We start from the raw sequence: 19,841 nt of genomic DNA, 5'->3' as shown, positions 1-19,841 counted from the left end.
AGTATTCCAGTGTGTATATACACCACATTTTCCTTATCCAGTTGTCTGTCAATGGACATTTAGGTTGGTTCCAACTCTTGGCTATTGTAAATAGAGTTGTGATAAACATGGGAGTGTAGATATACTTTCAACATGATGATTTCCATTCCTTTGGATATATACCTAGTAGAGGGATTGTTGGATCATATGGGAGTTCTAGCTGTAGTTGTTTGAGAAAACTCCATACTGTTTTCCATAATGGTTGCACTAATTTACAATCCCACCAACAGTGTAGGAAGGTTCCCCTTTCTTTGCATCCTTGCCAGCATTTATTTTCTGTCTTTTTGATAATAGCCAGCCTAACTGGAGTTAAGATGAAACTTCAGTGTGATTTTGATTTACATTTTTGATGCTTAGTGATGTTGAGCATTTTTGCATGTATCTGTTGGCCGTTTGTATTTCTTCCTTTGAGAATTGTCTATTCAGCTCTTTTGCCCATTTTTAAATTGGTTACTTGTTTTTACACTGTCAAGTTCTTTGAGTTCCTTGTATATTCTGGATATTAATCCCTTGTCAGATGCATAGTTTGCAAATATTTTCTCCCCTTCTGTAGATTGTCTTTTACTCTGTTCATTGTTTCCTATGCTGTTCAGAAGCTTTTTAGTTTGATCCATTTGTTTATTTTTTCCTTTGTTGCCTGTGCTTTTGGGGTCTTATTCATAAAGTCTTTACCAGTCCTACATCCTGAAGTGTTTCCCCTATGTTTTCTTTTAGGAATTTTATAGTTTCAGGTCTTATATTTAATTCTTTAACCTATTTTGAGTTGGGTTTTTTTATGGTAAGAAGTACGGATTTAGTTTCATTCTTCTACACATGGATGTCCAGTTTATCAGCACCATTTATTGAAGAGGCTATCCTTTCCCCAATGTATGTTCTTGTGCCTGTGTCAAAGATCAGCTGGCTGTAAGTATGTGGATTGATTTCTGGGATCTCTATTCTGTTCCGTTGGTCCGAGTGTCTGTTTTTATGCCAGTACCATGCTGTTTTGGCTACTATGGCTTTGTAATATAATTTGAAGTCAGATAGTGTAATGCCTCCAGCTTTATTTTTTTGCTCAGGATTGCTTTTACTATTCAGGGTCTTTTGTTGTTCCATATGAATGTTAGAGTTTTTTTTTCTGTTTCCGTGAAGAATATAATTGGTATTTTGGTGGGGACTGCATTGAATCTGTAGATTGCTTTGGGTAGTATGGACATTTTCCAGTGTTAGTTCTTCCACTCCATGAACATGGAATATCTTTCTGTCTTTTTGCGTCCTCTTTAATTTCTTTCAGCAGTGGTTTGTAGTTCTCATTTTAGAGATCTTTCACCTCCTTGGTTAAACTGATTCCTAGGGTTTTTTTGTTTGTTTGTTTGGTGGCTATTGTAAATGGGCTTTCTTGATTTCTTTTTCTGCTAGTTTGTTGTTGAAGATTTTTGTGTCTATGCTCATCAAGGATATTGGCCTGCAACTTTATTTTTTTGTTTTATCTCTGTCTGATTTTGGTATCAAAGTGATGCTGGCCTCATAGAATGAGTTTGGGAGAATGGCCTCTGTTTCAATTTTGAAGAGAAGGGAATTAGTATTAATTCCTCTTTAAAGGTTTGATAGGATTCAGCAGTAAATCCATCCAGTCCTGGGCTTTTCTTTGTTGGGAGACTCCTGATTACTGCTTAAATCTTGTTGGTTGTGATTGGTCTATTCGGGTTTTCTCTTTCTTCTTGGTTCAGTCTTTGTGGTTTGTATGTGTCCAGAAATTTATGATTCCCTCCAGGTTTTCAAATTTGTTGGCATACAGTTGTTCATAATAGGCTCTAATGATTCTTTATACTACTGTAATATCGATTGTAGTGTCTCCTTTTTCCTTTCTGATTTTTGTTATTTGGGTCTTCTCTCTTTTTTTTAGTTAGTATAGTAATGGTTTGCCTATTTTGTTTATCTTCTCAAAAAACCAACTTTTTGTTTCATTGATCTTTTGTATTGTTTGGTCTCTATTTCATTTAGTTCTGCTCTGATCTTATATTTTTCTGGCTGCAAAATTTGGGATTGAATTGTTCTCTTTTTTCTAGTTCTTTGAGGTGTAACATTAGGTTGTTTATTTGAAATCTTTCTGTCCTTTTTTTTTTTTTTTTTTTTTGTCTTTTTCGTGACCGGTGCTCAGCCAGTGAGTGCACCGGCCATTCCTATATAGGATCCGAACCTGTGGCGGGAGCGTCGCCACGCTCCCAGCACCGCACTCTCCCGAGTGCGCCACGGGCTCGGCCCCTCTGTTCTTTTGATGTAAGCATTTATTGCAATAAACATCCCTTTCAGTACTGCTTTTGAAGTATCCCACAGGTTTTGGTATGATGTATCTTGATTTCCATTAGTTTGAAGAACATTTTTGATTTCCTGTTTAATATCTTCTTGGACCTTGCAGTAGACTAGATGCCCCTCTCAGCCTCATTGAAGCTTAAATCCGCATTGTAACTGTTGAGGGTGAGAAATCCTGTTATAGTAATTGAAAAGTTGGGACTTGAAGAAGTGATTAGATTGTAGGACCATGCCGTAGTGGATGGATTAATAATGGTGGTCAGGAACATGGTTCTGAGGGCTTCAAAAGAACAGCATATGAGGAGGTTAATCTTTCTCTGCTTCCATCATCTTGCAATGTGAGATCCCTAGGTCATTGTCGCCACCACTGGATGTGTTCCTTGGACGTTTGACTTCCCAGCCTCAGAAACTATAAGCAATGAATTTTGTTTTCTTACAAATTACCTAGTTCTGTGTATTTTGTTATAAGCAACAGAAATGGACTAATATAATATAGATCATTCAGGAGTATGTTGTTTAATTTCCACGTCTTTGTATAGTTTCCAGAGTTCCGCTTGTTATTTATTTCTAGGTTTAATCTTTTGTGGTCTGAAAAGATACTTGAAGTGATTTCAGTTTTTTAAAATTTGTTGAGATTTGATTTGTGACCTAACATGTAGTTTATCCTGAAGAATGTTTCAAGTGCTGAAAAGAAGAAAGTTTGTTTTGTAGTTGTTGGATGAAATATTCTGTAGATGTCTGCCAAATTCAGTTGGTCTAACATGAAGTTTAATTCTTTGTTTCTCAGTTGATTTGTTGCCTAGATGATCTGTCCAATGTTGAGAGAGGGGTTTGAGGTCCCCCACTATTAATGTATTGGAGTCTCTCTCTAAGTATAGTAGTATTTGCTTCATACTTATGGGTGCTCTGGTGTTGGGTGTGTATATACTTGTGATTTTTTTTGATTTTCGTTTGGTTGTTTTAAATATCTTTGTTGCTTTCTTTTCCTTTTATTGCTTGTCTTCAATATTTGTTGGTTTTTTGAGGTGGTAACATATAGTTTCTTTCTTATTTATATAACTGTTCTGCCAGTGGGTTTTGTTCTTTCTTGTGTATTCATGGTGGTGGTCATCATTTTTTGGATTCCAGATGCAAGACTCCCTTGAGGATTTCATGTGGTCATGAACTCCTGCAGTTTTTGTTTATCTGGGAAATATACTATTTCTCCTTCATTTCTGAAGGATAGCCTTGCTGGGTATAGTATTCTTGCCTGGCAGGTTTTTTCTTTTAGTGTTTTGAATATATCATCCTATTCTCTTCTGGCCTGTAGGGTTTCTGCTGAGAAATCTGCTGTTAGTCTAATGAGGACTCCCTTATAGGTGACTTGATGCTTTTCTCTTGCTATTTTTAGGATTCTCTCTCTGTGAGTTTTGTCAGTTTGACTGTGTCTCAGAGAGGACCTTTTGAACTGAATGTTTTTGTGGATCTTTGAGCCTCTTGGATCTAAAAGTTTCTGTCTCTCCCAATACCTGGCAAGTTTTCTGCTATTATTTTGCTGAATAGGTTTTTAATGCATTTTCCTTTCTCTTCCTCTTCTGGAACACCCATGATTCAGGTGTTTGTGCACTTAAGGTTGTCTGATAGCTCTCAGAGATTTTCTTAATTCTAAAAATTCTTTTTTCTCTTCTTTGTCCACCTGGGTTATTTCAAAAAGACAGTCTTTGGAATCAGAGATTTTTTTCTTCTGGTTGCTCTAGCCTGCTACTTAACCTCTTGGTTGTGTTATTTCATTGAATGAATCCTTTGGTTCTAGGCATTCTGCTAAATTCTTTTTTAAGATATTAATGTCTTTGTAAATTTCTTCCTTCGTATCCTGGATACTTTTTGTTATTTCATTGTGTTGTCTGAGTCTTCACGTATTGCACTGAGATTTCTTAAGATTGTTGCTGGGAATTCTTTTTCAGTCTTTTCAAGGGTTTCCTGCTATATGGGGTCTGGTACTTGAGAATTATTGTATTCCTTTGGTGGTGTCACATTTCCTTGTTTTTTTGTTTGTTTGTTTTTTGTATTTCTAGTATCCTTATGTTGATGTCTCATTATTTTGTAGAGCAGTTGCTTCTTCAGTTACTCTGGAATCACTTGTTAGGAGAAAGACTCCCTTTTCTAGATGTTTTTTATATTTACTGTTGAGTAGACACAATAGTGTAGTTTCTGTGTGATTACTTCAGCAGTCTTCAGTGTTGGAATTGTGTGTGAGTACCTCTGCGGCCTAGGCACTGGGGTGCTTAGTACTTCCTTGCTAAGGTTAGTGACACTGTGTTGGGTCATTGAGGATGTGGGCAAGATCTTTAGTCCTTGGGAAAAGCATTTGGGTGCCCTGTTGTTCTTTGTTGGGTAACCCTGGGCAGGCTTGGCATCCCATCTAGCATCCTGTGACTCTGATGGGTGCACTGGGGTATATTGGAGCTCCTCAGTTTGAATGGGTTACCTTGGTTGGGTTTCTCTTTCCTCTTTCCTACAGGCAGAGGCTCTTCCTGGGTCCTTGCTTCCCCCAGTTGGGGAAGGGGTTGGTGGTGGCTGGGAATTTTCTTCTGCACTCTATTTGGCTATCCTGGGTTTCTGCACTCTCTAGGGGCTCTGCATGTGTCTCCCCCTGGGTCAAGGCAGTAATGTGGGCTACATACATAACTCCCATCCCTGGGTGCACAACTGTGGGGACAGCATAATTCCTGTGTGAGTTGGCACACTGGGACATGGATCTGTGCTCACTCACCTCTTTCCAGTGCCTCCACTTATGACTCTCCTGTGTCAATGCAGTTGAGTAGGTGGCAGTGGCAGCAGGTCCCACACATGGCCAGGGTGGCTGGTGTGGTGGCATTATGGGGGGGTCCAGCTGTAGTTGGAGCCATGTTGCAGGTGGCAGTGATGGGGAGTGAAATGAACCTCTCTGTGGGAAGGCAGGGACTAATCCTGGGACCGGACAGTGGCACGAGTGATTGTAGTGGTGGTGGTGGGCTTGCTCTGGTCTTCTGCAGGAGGAACATGCCCTGGGCATCTCTAGTCTGCCATCTTTCCACAATCCTTAAATGTTTATTGTATACCCAATACAATGCTGTGCACTCTTCATAGTCTCATTAATTCTTCCTAACTATATGTGGTAGAGGCATGCACCATTGTAAATATGAGTAAACTGAAGCCTAAAGTGGCCTGGTAACATACTGAAGAATCAGCATTCAAGCCTGTGTCTGTATTCTGAAATCCATGTTCAAAATCACTGTACTTCACTATAGCTTCCAACTATGGGAAAATTCTGTCTATAGAGATATTAATACTTTAAGTCCATAACAGAAATAGTTTTGTCCAAGTAAGAGAATTCTTTTCTCTTGCTGTTGTGTTGTTTAAATATTAACATTCAGGAGTTCTTGCCAACAGCTAAATATCTCTTGCTTATTGTTTTGAGAGACCTACCTCAAAAGGAGCTGGGTACAGATGGGGAGCGGCACTGTGTTTTCTTCGAAAGACAGCATTCTTTGTCAGATCCTTGTATCTCCATCAGATATTTCATCTTCCTGATGCAGGCAGTGAGTAAAGGTATGCTAATTGACAGTTTGGGAAAACGTTTAGTAAAGAAAAGCAGAAATCAGATATGACTTGGAAAGTGAGTTGCTTAGAGTGGCAAGTTTTGTTTCTCTTGGATCAACAATATAGACTTTTCCGTACTCTTACTGTGAGAATTCCTATTCCATGTTTTATCATGACATGAAAATTTTGAGGATTAGTGCTGTTTAAACCACTTTTATAGGGGATTTGTCTTTGTTAGGATAAAATTGTATTTAGTTTGTTGTTCTAAAATCAAAGGCAGTATAAGAGCAGTTGGTCTCTGCCATGTCACAGGCATTTGATAATGCCACTACAGTACTCATGATAAACCTGCAAGAATGAAGGCTTGCCTGCCAACTCTCATTTGAGTCTTTTTAAAGAGCCTTTGAATTCAGCATTTTCCAATACAGGAAGTAACTTATTACCCAGGAGGTGGTGGAACCTGACATCATTATATATAGACAAAGGAATGAAACCCACTCACTGAGAGGATTTATTATTATTATTATTATTATTATTATTATTATTATTATTATTATGCTCGTTCACTCTTCTATTAATAGGTTTTGGTAAAAACTATCACTAGGCATTTTAGAGATGAGGAAAATGAAATTAGTATGCTATACATGTAGGAATTAGCATATTCTTGTTCCTATATCAAAAGATGTTCATGTAACTCTCCTATCTCTTGGATTTGGTTTGCCTCAAAAGACAAAAGAACTAGAATAGCTAACACAATTTTGATAAGGAAGACTAAACTTGGAGGTATCACACTACCCTATTTTAAGACTTAATTTATAGCTACAATAATCAAGTCTGTGGTATCAGTGGAGGGACAGACAAATAGATCAGTGGAATAGACTCCAGAAACAGACTGCACAAGTATGGCCAACTGATTTTTGACACAGGTGCAAAAACAATTTAATGGAGAAATGATAGTCTTTTCAACAAATTGTGTTGGAATAATCAGAAAGCTGTAGGCAAAAACAATGAATCCTTACCTCAATCTTACATTTTTTTTACAAAAATTAAAATGAATTATAAATCTAAATATAAAACTATGAAACATTTAGAAGAAAACACAGGATAAAATCTTCATGACCTAGGGTTAGATGAAGAGTTCTTAGATATGACACTAAAAGCACAGTCCATAACAGAAAAAAATTGATAAGTTAGATTTCATCAAAATCATGAACTTTTGCTCTGTGAATAGCCCTGTTAAGAGGAAAAAACAAGCCATAAAATGGGAGAAAGTATTTGGAAGTCATGTATCTGACAAAAGACTTGAATCCAGAATATGTAAAAAACTCTCTAAACTCAAGACTAAGTAAACAATCTACTTACATAATGGGCTAAAGACTTGAACAGACACCTCACCAAAAAGGATGGGTGGGTGGCAAATAAGCACAAATGTTAAACATCATGAGCCATTAGGATGGTGCAAATTAAGACCACAATGAAATACCATACTACACTTAATAAAATGGCTAAAATAAAAAGCAATGATAATACTAAGTGCTAGTGAGGATATGGAGAAACTGAATCATTCGTACATTGCTAGTGGGAATGTAAAATGATATGGTGGCAAAGTAATTTCAGTGACAACTAATGTTAGAATCAAATAATGTCAAGCTGTTTTATATACTTCTTGTGCTGTCAGAAGTGAAAACAAGAAGTGAGATCTCCATTCTCATACAAATTTGCAGTAGATATATTTTCTGAGCTCAAATTATAGTTTCTACAGTGTTTTTCAGAATCAGTGAAGGAAAAAGGAAATGTCTGTATTTTAAGAGTCATTTATTTTGGAAATAGATAGTGGTGATGGTTGTACAACATTGTGAATGTAATTAATGCTGCTGAATTGTACATTTAAGAATAGTTAAAACGGCAAATTTTATGTTGTATATATTCTCCTACAATAAAAGAAATCCATGTAACTGCCATTTAGTAGCTTCCACCCAGCATGATTAATCTGCAATGTAAAGATATGATAAAGGCAAATGTCAAGAGAAAAATCTAATAGAATTTTGTAATGCCTTCTAAGAGATGAATATGCTCAATTAAAATCATGGATTTTTTACTTATGGATTGATTTCAGTATTTGGCAGTACCTATCTGTGAAAAGACATTTTCAAAGATGGAATTGTAAAATCTCATGACAAATCAGCAGTAATAGATGAAAATTTGCAATTGATTTTCATGAAGGGGAAAACTATTTTAAATCCCAATTAAGCAAAATGTTATTTCCCCATAAAAGAAGTCCATTCTTCTCATTAGTAGGCCTGTATTACAGAAAAAAATACTTAATTATTATTATATTTTAAATTTTGTCAGTAAGCATTTTGTGGAAATTAGTTTTCTCAATATAATAAGTATTATAAGAAATACAGAAAGTGTTTGTCACCCCCTAGCTTAAAGCATTGATTTTTCACTTTTTCTTTTCTAAAATATGCTTTTGAAGCAACCAGAATTTCACTCTGTGCAATGCTTTAGTTGCACCCCACAAATTTTTTTTTTTTTTTTTTTTGTCTTTTTCGTGACTGGTACTCAGCCAGTGAGTGCACCGGCCATTCCTATATAGGATCCGAACCCGCGGCGGGAGCGTCGCCGCGCTCCCAGCGCCGCACTCTCCCGAGTGCGCCACGGGCTCGGCCCCACAAATTTTGATGTGTTGCAGTTTCTTACCATTTAGCTCAAATATTTTGTACTTTCCATTTGATGTCTTTTTAAATTTATAATATTTAGAAGTATATTGTATAATTTCTTAACTTTTGGGTTTTCTTGTTATCTTTGTTACTTAGTTCTAATTAAATTCTAAGCTGGTCAGAGAACATACACTGTATGACATCAGTCTTTTGAAATTTGTTGAGGTTTGCTTTACAGCTCAGCCTATAGTCCATTTTGGCAGATACCCAAGATGTACTTGAAGTGGTATTCTTTTAATTTTTGTCTTCTAAAGCTTTGATACCCAAATAGGGCTGGTCCCTGTAACATTCTGTACTTACTCTGTACAGATTCCCTGTTTCTACTCACATGTAGTAGGTATGCTTGCATTTTTAGTATCTTTCTCCTTTCCCAACCCAATAGTTTTCTTCTTGTGGTTATATGCAGCTTAAAGGTAAGAAAAATCTTTGCTTTGCACTTGAATCTCAGTAACCCTTTGTTCATTATTAAGTGCTGTGGTTCTTAACCACTAAATTAATTGTTCATCCTATTCATAAGGACTTTATGTAAGAGTGAATTCTTTTCTTGGTGTTGACTCTTTTGTCATGTTGGCTATTATTCTCTTGAAACCTGGTGTACCTTGCGTTTCACAAAAGGAAAAGAGTGTGCTTCCCATAACTGATGCTAAGCAGTTTTCTTATCTGAAGATACATGACTATGCTGTGAACTAAAGATATTGTATTTGATCTGCCCAGGCTTACATGCCCCTATGCATGAATTCTACACTTTCAGTTCAGCTAATATTTGAGTTGCCTCTGTTCTTTATGGAAAAGAGGTGGTGTACAAAAAGAGAATCTGCTTAGTGTAAGGCAAGGTGTGTTAGGTACTGTGCCACTTAACTTTTTCTTGATTTGGGGATCTCTTCTTTCTTGGTATTTAACAGTAATTGCTGGAAATATCTGTGATAATGTGAATTTCACTGCTTAGAGAGAAAAGGAAAATAAGGAAAGTGAGGAAAACGAAGCTTCTGCTTGTGTAACAGGAAGACATAAACTTTAAGTTATTTTTAGCATAAATGGGGATAGATCTGTCCGGATTCTTGGCCACGTCTTCTGCCATAGTCACATCCTGAATTACATGTACTTTTGTTAATATGATTAACATTTATAAACTTTGTAGTAAATACAAGTAACTTTGTATTTCAACTCATGAGATCCTCTGCTGCATGCTGCAGGAATATGGGTATTGGAGCTTTTCTGCTATGAAGCCAGGGAGAGAACCCATGTTCTGCTCTCCCTGTTGTTGATGAGAGAGAGAGAGGAGGCATGTGTGTACATCCTGGCTCTTTCTGCATGACAGGGCTGTTTAAGTGGAACTGACTGTGAAATTGTCCTAGAAAATGGGCAATAGAATTTGCAGTTAATAGTGAAGTAATTAACTCCTCAGTCCATATTGGGAAACAGAACATAAAACATTTGCCAATAAAAATATAAATTTTAGAATGTACTACACAAAGAGTGAACCCTAATGTAACCAGTAGACTTTAGTTAATAATAACATATTAGTATTGGCTCATGAATTGTAACAAATATGGATGTGGGAGGTGAGGAGGTATATGGGAGCTGTCTGTACTCTCTGTCAGTTTTGCTGTGAACCTAAAAGTGATCAAAACAACAACAAAGTCTTTTAGTTTAAAAATTTTAAATATCTGGTTAATGTTCCTTGGTGGGTTCATATCATACAAAGTCAGTGTTTAACCTCCTGACACTTGGGATTTCTCAGTTGCAATGAAGCTGGTTTGCAATTTGAACTGTCAGATTTGCCTCTCACCTGTTTATTAACTGTGCTCTTGCCTTTCTCCTGTCTGTTGGAACAGTTGGAATGCCAAGATGCCTTGGAAACAGCAGCCCGAGCTGAGGGTCTTTCCCTGGATGTCTCTATGCATTCTCAGCTCAGAATCCTGGATGAGGAACATCCCAAAGGAAAGTATCATCATGGCTTGAGTGCTCTGAAGCCAATCCGGACCACTTCTAAGTAAGTGGCTCTGCTGGTTAGTGACTCGTCAGTGAAGCATCAGAAGCATTTTTGAAAATTCGGGCTAAGCTTAAACCAGTTGGGGAGGGCTGTTTTTAGTTAGGAGGTCTAAACGGTGCATTTTAAATATTGGCTGGCCTCTCAGTGTGTGTTGACAGTTTTGTGATTTGGGTTTTCTCTCCTAGACACCAGCACCCAGTGGACAATGCTGGGCTCTTCTCCTGTATGACTTTCTCATGGCTTTCTCCTCTGGCCCACGTGGCCCACAAGAAGGGGGAGCTGTTAATGGAGGATGTGTGGTCTTTGTCCAAGCACGAGTCTTCCGATGTGAACTGCAGAAGGTAGGCGTCTCTGGTCCATTTTCATCTCCTCCATACTGGATGCATAGGGCCTGAGCTAGGAGTGTGGGTCTAGCAGTGTGAAGTCCACAGCTCTGTGTCCTTTAAGGAGCTAAGCCATCCTGTGGAGGGAGGGTAGACTGGGGGTGACTTTCTCTTTGCTCTTCATCTTTAATCCTGTTTTAACCATGGGCTTTCTCTCTCTCTCTCAGCCCTGCTTGTCTTCCTGAGTCTGCAGGGAGATTATGTTGCTGCCTTGTGACAGAATACATTTTTGTGGTAGCTGATTGTCATGATTAAAATCTAGTTTACAACTTTACGTTTTACCACAGGAGCCTTCAGAAAGGGTTGGGGACCCTTGAGAAAGGAAGTTTTTATCCTCAAACAAATTTTATTCAGGGATAATTTTTCTGGGTGGAAGGAAAGACTTTTGCTCTCATCGTATTCTGTATCCTGAGAGGCTCCCTGTGTAGGGTAAATATGCAGTTACCCAGGAAGGTTGTTTTTTCCCAGAAGGTGAAGACTATGTACATAATTTTAAAGGAGAAACTCGTGTGAGTGGTGACAAAGCCTGGAGACAAAAACTGGTGGCAGGAGGGGAACTAGGGGGTGTTTCTTCATGTGGGGAGGTGTGTAACAGAGGACATGTGCCCTTGTTAAGACTAGAGAGACTGTGGCAAGAAGAGCTGAATGAAGTTGGGCCAGACGCCGCCTCCCTGCGAAGGGTTGTGTGGATCTTCTGCCGCACCAGGCTCGTCCTGTCCATCGTGTGCCTGATGATCACGCAGCTGGCTGGCTTCAGTGGACCAGTAAGTCCTGACCATCCTTCCTGACAGTCTGCAGGGGCCCGGCCATGGCCAGCTCTAACCCTCTCGTTCTGTTGCAGGGGTTGCGCTCACCTTTGGGCTAGTTAGCAGCCTTAGCGATGCCTCCAGGTCTGTTGAAAGGGTCAGTGGGTTTTGGAGTGAGTGGTGGTTTGCCAGTAGCTGAAAAGATGAGAGACAGTGTTGCCAGAGGAAAAATAGAACTGGCAACTGTGCTTTCCTGGGGCGGGGGCGAACTGGGCTGATTCCAGGTCTGCACAGGACTGTGCATCTGGGTTGCGTGTTGACGTGAAATGACAGTCTTATTCTGGGTGGATGTGTCTCAGCAGTGCTGTGAGTGGGTGAGAGCAGCGTTGTGTGGCATGGGCTGGCGAGCCAGTGCTGATGACATGCTGAATGCCTGAAGATGGATTTATCACACATGTGATGGTTCTGTGGCAAATGAGCTCTGAAGAAACTAGAGGACTATCAAGGTGTTTAGAGTCTGACCTGGAGTCCAATTTAAGTTTTGATTTCTAGTGTAAACTGTGGCAAGTGTTGGGGTGGCAGCCGTGGCTTTTTTGTTTGTACTGAAGCAGAGTAGATGAGAGAAACTTTGACATTCACAATGCTTTGTGGGCACCTGTTTCTTACAAATTCTGTGCTGCCTTACACTGGAGACTTCGATTAAATCTATTCTCTACATATTTGCCTTGAGGCATCGGAGCAGTAGTACTGCTTATACTGTGAATTTTCCGTGTGTGGGTAAGCTGGAGGTTCATGGTTTTGGTAAGTATGTGCCTAAGATGCATGGTGATTAGGTAAAACTAATTTGCAATTTCATTTTTGTTTTTTCTAATGTTTGGTGCCTTTTTAAAAAAGTTTTGATCTCTTTTCTGAAGCAGAGAACACACTACTTTTCTGGTATTGGGTTTCTGTATCAATTGACCAACTAACATACTTTTATATAACTTTTAAGTAAGAGGGACTGTGTAACTGACATATTATGTTATATTATGTTCCAAAATGGCAAACATTTTCATAGAGCCAGCTTCCCCCAAGAAGAGCTTCTGTCATTGTTTCACTACAGGGCTGGTGGCTGCTCTGATCCTCCATAGAATTCTTTCATCTGTGTAGTATGGTATGCAGGCTTTCCTGATAGTGATAATGGGCTTTCTTGATTCCATTTGGCCAATGCAAGAACTTCATTGCTTCCCTTCTAAAAGAAAATTCCATGGATTGTTGGGATTTTAATTTTTTATTTGGAAAAAAAGTTACCTATGCATGTTCAGCTTGGTGGCTTTATAGTTACTCCCTTGAGCATCTGTATATTCCTGAATCTCTCATTTATGGTGCAGTACACTGGGACACTGATCTCTAGTAAAGTTTTCTAGATGCCAGGGAAAGCCGAGAGCCTTTCTTTAACAGGAAAACAGCAATATGCTTTTCCGATTCTCTGCCCTCTTGGGGAAGAGCACCTTAAGCCCAGTGTTACTTCATGGGATTCTGTTCTAAAACAACTGAGAAAGCAACAGACCCATTCATAGTCTCCTTTATTGATAAAAAGATTTAAAAGTGTAAACAATGCAAACTTCATTTTTGGAGCTCCAGTTCTAATACGTTTCTTTTTAACTGGAAATTGAAGAACCAAGGTGGTTTTTGAGATTATTACTAGCAGTGAGCAAACCTCCTGTTGGTGGACTTAAATCATTTTGAGGAACATGCATTTTAGATTTTTGCACATTTTCTAATCTGGCATGACTTTCAAACTGGCTTACTCTATTCTTACAGAAATGTACATAAGAACAGACTCCCCAAATACAGGCTCCCCAAATATGGCATCATTATTTCTTGTCCCCCGTTAGGTCTCACTGAACCTTGGTAGCCATACACAGAACAAATGAAACACAAGCAAGTTGTTGTGTTTTTGTTTTTGTTTTTAAACTGCTGGCCAGCTGATGCTGGACATTCATGCATCAAGATGATCCAAGGTTTTGGTGATGCCAGTGGACCAGTGCTTTGTGCAGATCACCCAGGGGTCATGACAATGCTAACGGAGTATCAGAATCTATAAGGGTATGGTCCTGACCCAAGATAAGTAGCCAAATTGCTAAACTTACAGAATTGCTTTGGGGACTACTTGGATTAAGACAGTTTTAAAAGACCAGGCCTGACCTATGATCTGTGTGTACAGAATTAGCATCCGCCCTGTAGATCTGCAAGAGAAGGCTACCTCCTGCAGTGCTATCTCTTGGTGAATGCTAACTCTGCTCAAGGGCCTTTTGGGGAAATGACAGTGAAAAGCCTTTAGAGAGGTAAGTTTCCCACCCTTCCAACCTCTCTCCAGCTGCAGCTTGCTTGGTGCTGTCAGGATCTGGATTTGGGGGGAGTCTCTCTGTAGTGGAACCAGTGACAGAAGCTGTTCTTTAGAATTTTCAGGATGGCTGTATTCTGCGGTCAGAATGAGAGAGTCAAGCTGGGCAGAATCTCTCGCCAAGAGTTCAGGTAAGGTAATGTTTATTCACTGGGAATGCTTTCCACAGCCAGACGGCTATGCTGACAGTCTCGAGTTTTCTCCCAGTTCATTTAGATTTAAATGATAAATTCGTTACTTTTTAAAAGCTACATTTTGGTTGGATTTTTCCTGAAAACCTTTTTTTTCTTTATCCTGTACAAAATGGTTTAAAATGTCATTGCTTTTTAAAAACGCTGTGTGTTGGAAATTCTTATAACTTGCTGTTTCCTCTCCCCCCACCCCCTTTGAAAGTTTTGCAAAGTATAAACATTCATTATGTCTTTTACCTTTCCTGCTCCTCCCTTCTGGGAGGTGCTGATGCTATTACCGGGTGCTGGAAAATGGCACTCTAAAGGTATGGGAAGGACGGAATCCAAAACGACAACCTGCTGTCCTTTCACGCCTTCCTTTGGAGACTGTTCCATCAGTGCCGTGGTGTGTGAGAAAATGCTTCACTGTACTGCCATCTTACTGAGTTGCTTCACATGAGGAAAAGGGGGCTTTGACCCTGTGACTCAGTTCCACATTTGGAGTGCATACTGGAAAAGAAGCCAATCTTCTTGCTAGTAAACCAACAACTCAGCTGTATGCAGTGGTGACCCAAACAATGGATATAAACCTAAAAGTCTGAGGGAGGGGAGAGGGGGAATACAGTAGATCTTGAAATCTGAAATCTCCTATTTGATTGGGTTGTTTACTGGGACTCAAATAAATCTGATTGGTGGGGATCTCCTAGGACCTAGTGGACATCTGATATTAATTTACTCTCAGGGAAATATGAGAGAAACAAATTAACCCAGGGAGAGTCTGGGTTCTGGAATTCAGCATTGCTACCTCAGGAAAATTGTGTCTGGCCTCCATTTTTGTCTGTTATTCAGCACTGGCTTCCAGCTGCAGTAACCTTTGCTATGAGGAACTGGGGTAGATTGGCAGATGGGTTTCAGGTTAATTTTTTTCTTCCTTTAGGGTGGGGGATTTGTTTGGCTTTGTTTTGTTGTGGTTTTTATTTTGTTTGATTTTTGTCAAGGTCAATTTTAGCTACAGAACTTGAAAAGACTGAAGGATGCCACCAATTTTTCCTTGAGGCCTAGAATTTTATATTCTATTCTGAGCAGAGGTAATTCCTCACAGCTTAGTGTACCAATAGCACCAGCAGTTTTAGGCAGAGTACTTCTTTGGGGGAGTTTTTAGTTTTCTTTTGTTTTTTAATTCTCTTTCCTTAGCAGCAAGGTTTTTATTCCTAGAGAATCTACTCCATTGCAGAATCGTTGCAACTTCAGGAGCCCTAACCAATTAAGTGCTGTCAGCCTGCTGTACTACTTCGGACTCTGGAAGCAGATGTTGGTTCTATTCTGTATTTCCACTGTGTGTAGTTAAAACAAGAGTCAGAGGCCAGATGACCTGTCTGATGGCTAGCCCTGTATAACTCGACTCTGTATGTTCCCATTGTTTGTTACTGCAATGCTCCTCCTGTTGTACAGTGTTTGTGAGATGCTCTTTGAAGATGGTCTTTTATATTTTTTTCATTTTCAATAAAAATACGTTACTTCCCACTTCCTGGTATTTAATACTGTTGCTGAATGTGCCTTGTGTGAGTGTGTGCTCCGGCGTTGCAGGACCTCAGAGCTGGAGGTGGCACTCGGTGGTTCTTGGGGGCTGGCTGCCTTCCCTCTCTGCAGGTGGTGTTAGACATATGCTACCTGAGGTAACATGTTTTTGTTTTGGGGAGGGAATGGGGAGTGGGGAGGGCCCAGGGGAGGGTCTCTGGATTTTTGATAGTCTGCTTTGTTTGCTCTCTTCTGTACTATTAAACTGCCGATGTTTATTTTCAGGAATGTTTTGCAAATGCACTTCTCACTCTTCCCCAGTACAACTGTAGGTACACTGTTCCTTTTTATCAAATAAGCACGTTTGAAACGATCCAAAAAAAGGTCTTATTTTCATTTAAAGAAACGTATCTGTGTGTGGAGATACTGGAATAAAGTCAAATATATACTTTTGAATGACCATGTGTTTAGAATTAATTTCAGCTCATGGACAGGTTTATGTTACATTAGAAAGAGTAATGGTTTTGATGGTGTCCTTAAGGAAGAAAGTTTAAATTAGACCTACCTGCTGCAAAGTGCCCTGAGTAAATTACTGCAGACAGGTCGTTAGAAATATTTGGTCCTCCAGGAAGGCTTTTTCTTTGTCTGCACGTTGATCACCGTGCAGTGGAGCTGCCGGCTCTTTCTAACTTAACATAAAGCTGTGGCATTGTGTTTGGTGCTGTGGAGGTGCTGACAGTGGTGTATGTTTCTCCCTGTAGGCCTTCGTGGTGAAACACCTCTTGGAGTACACCCAGGCAACAGAGTCTAACCTGCGGTACAGCTTGCTGTTAGTCCTGGGCCTCCTCTTGACGGAAATTGTGCGGTCTTGGTCGCTGGCACTGACATGGGCATTGAATTACCGAACTGGTGTCCGCTTGCGGGGGGCCATTCTAACCATGGCATTCAAGAAGATCCTAAAGTTAAAGAACATTAAAGAGAAGTCCTTGGGTGAGGTGAGTGCGAGGTGTTTGCTTCAGTCCCCAGCTTGGGCTGCTTCTTTCCTCTGGGGCCCTGCTTTGTCCTTTATCTTCCTTCTGAGAGAAGTGACCTGGATCCTTGCAGGGTCCCCTCACTACTTTTTGTATCTTGTAGCTCATCAACATTTGCTCCAACGACGGGCAAAGGATGTTTGAGGCAGCTGCCGTTGGTAGCTTATTGGCTGGAGGACCTGTTGTTGCCATCTTAGGCATGGTTTATAATGTAATCATTCTGGGACCAACAGGCTTCCTGGGATCAGCTGTTTTTATTCTCTTTTATCCAGCAATGGTGAGTAAGCCTCCTCGCTGTATCTTGGCAGCTTCTCCTTAGGAGATGAGTTACTTCCACTGGTTCATAGTAGGCATCATCAAGGTATCACATATCTAAATGGAAATTCCCTCAAAGCAGGTACCTGCCTGGAGATAGACAGTGCTCAGTTCATATGGGCAGAATTTTGACTTGAGAGGAAGTAAGATGTCACTTGCATAAAGGCAGAGCCTCCTAATGATGTCAAAAAAGAGAGAGTCTGAGTGAAGAAGAATGCCAGCAGGCAAATCCTGCCCCTGGGTAGCCCAGGAGTGTTTGAGTTACTCCATCTGGAGGTGATGCTAACTGATATGGCTCTCCTGCTTCCCCTTTGGTGGCATCAGTTATCAGTGATCACTATGAGAACAAATATTTGTTTTCACTCCCTTACAAAGAGATAAGAATTAAGAAATATTTGATTACAATTTGATAGATCACTTTCATTTAAAAACAGTACAACTACACGAAATCTGGCCTGTCCCAGAAAACAGGATTATATGCTCATTTTGTTTAGAATAACCTTAAGCAGATTAGGCAGTTCTCAAGTTTGAGTGAGCTCTGATTGGGCATGACATCACTTTCCCTTTCAGATGTTTGCATCACGGCTCACTGCATATTTCAGGAGAAAATGTGTGTCCGCCACAGATGACCGTGTCCAGAAGATGAATGAAGTTCTCACCTACATTAAATTTATTAAAATGTATGCCTGGGTCAAAGCATTTTCTCAAAGTGTTCAAAGTGAGTTTAAAGAGTTCATATATACATGTGGTAGAAGACTATGGATTCTTTGGGTCTAATCATTCACATTTTTTTAAATTAGCATATTCATTATCACAAATCATACTTATTCTTTATGCCCCTTATCCAATCTCTCCCCTTCCCCCGCCCCATAACCATAGATTTGTTCTCTCCATCTGATAGATTAACTGTTCCTCTGTTGATTTGTTGTCTAGATGATCTGTCCAATACTGACATAGGTCAGAATCCTCCCCAATTATTATAAAGCAGATGCTTCATCTATTATTCTGGAATGTGCTTTGTGGAGAGAGAGGACCTCTTCTATTTTTTTTTTTTTTTTTATCTCTGCTGGTGTCAATGCAGTTGAGAGTCTGGTGTGCCATCTGCCTGGTGGCTGTGACTGCTGTGAAAGAGACTAGCTACTTTTGTGGCAGCCATGGCAATTGCGATGGCTGTGGTGGGCTACCTGCATGGAAATGGTGCTTTTGGTGTTCTCCTTACCTGGTTGTAGCTGGGTTTGGCTTCCCCCAGCTCCATACCTCAGGACCATTGCTGGGCCCCAGGGTGGTGACAGCTGCTAGCCTAGTTGCGGCCCATTCACACATTTTTGTTTCCTGAGCACATTAGAGAATAGGGCTTTTAATGTCATAGGATCATAATATCATAGAATCTCTATGTTCAAAGGGCGTCTTAGGGATTTGAACCCATTACTTCATGCCACAGATGAAGAAATAGAAACTGCAAAAATTGTGATTTTTCTCAAGATAATACAACTGGTTGGGAATAATTCAGTTTCAAAGCCCCTAGGTATACTCTTATCCTACTTGTGATTTTTCAGCCTGGCCATGAGGATATCACAGAAGACAATGTCAAATGACTGCTGAGAGGTTCAATGTTGTAACTTCTGCTCTGTGATTGCAAATGTACAAGAGGTAGTTGTGTTACCCTGAGGGGTGAGCTGGGAGTCAGGACGACTGGACTCACGTCCTAGCTTGGCCGCTCACTAGGGGCTTGTTTGTTTTTTTAAATAATTTATGTTCCGTCCAAGGTTCTCATTGCCTGGCCCCATCCTGATCTGTAAATTAAATACCAGCATAAACATGTCTAATGTTTAAATGCCACAAAGCTGGTATGAATAATTAGCACAGACTGGGCTTTAAAAAGATCTCAATGAAAGTTGGGCCTTAAAACAAGTGAAATTTAAGAAGGATATATTTAAAGGCAAAAGGAATATATAGGTACATTAACTTTAATTTAGATAAAAAAGATGTGGGCTGTTAATGGACCATAACTTCATAGTGAGCTGACTGAGTACAGTGCTGTTAAACAGTTAATGCAATTTTAGGTGGAAGAGAAATACCTACAGTGTTCAAGTCAAGGCAGCTGTTTTAGTTTCACTGATTAAACATTCAGGAACATTATGTCCAGTTTGGGACTCTGTACTTTTTATTTATGAGGACAGTTAAGCTAAGAAACATCCAGAGGAGGTGACCACTCAGAGGTGTCCAGCAGTGGATTAGGCTGCTTTGTTAAAGTCAGTTTCTTTCCACTAGAGTGGAACAAATGGATTCTAAATGGACATTTGCCAAACACATTGATGGCAGGATGACTGCTGTTGGTACTTTCTGGCTCTCAGATTCTATAGTTTTATGGTCTTCTTTCTGAGGTTCATGCTCATCCTTCAGCCTTTGACTTTAGTATCTTTACCTGTGTGTGTTAATTTGAAAAGAGCATTCTTGCTCATTATAGACATGGCCAAGGTATATGATAAATGTTAAAGCAGTGAGTTCAGTGTTTTGTTTTGTTTTGTTTTTAAAAGATGACTGGTAAGGGGATCTTAACCCTTGACTTGGTGTTGTCAGCACCACGCTCTCCCAAGTGAGCCAATCGGCCATCCCTGTATAGGGATCCGAACCCATGGCCTTGGTGTTATCAGCACCACACTCTCCCAAGTGAGCCACGGGCC

General features: G+C 39.9%; 1 protein-coding gene across 5 annotated transcripts in view; it reads left to right on the top strand.

The window, feature by feature from the left end:
* The window catches only part of ABCC5 (ATP binding cassette subfamily C member 5), an 83,777-nt gene that overhangs the window by 18,995 nt on the left and 44,941 nt on the right, over positions 1-19,841 (top strand). For 4 of the 5 annotated variants that reach the window (XM_063087261.1, XM_063087254.1, XM_063087279.1 and 1 more), the window contains exons 3-8: positions 10,451-10,608; positions 10,794-10,949; positions 11,608-11,755; positions 16,573-16,806; positions 16,946-17,119; positions 17,728-17,875. In XM_063087261.1, the coding sequence (XP_062943331.1) occupies positions 10,451-10,608; positions 10,794-10,949; positions 11,608-11,755; positions 16,573-16,806; positions 16,946-17,119; positions 17,728-17,875 (1,018 nt within the window). Of the gene's footprint in view, positions 1-10,450; positions 10,609-10,793; positions 10,950-11,607; positions 11,756-14,179; positions 14,255-14,619; positions 15,818-16,572; positions 16,807-16,945; positions 17,120-17,727; positions 17,876-19,841 lie in introns of those variants that run through there. The other variant, XM_063087287.1, reaches the window with a different exon arrangement.

Source organism: Cynocephalus volans, chromosome 1 (genome assembly GCF_027409185.1).
Source record: "Cynocephalus volans isolate mCynVol1 chromosome 1, mCynVol1.pri, whole genome shotgun sequence".
NCBI classification, from domain to species: Eukaryota; Metazoa; Chordata; class Mammalia; order Dermoptera; family Cynocephalidae; genus Cynocephalus; species Cynocephalus volans.
This window is presented reverse-complemented; position numbering and strand designations above follow the sequence as displayed.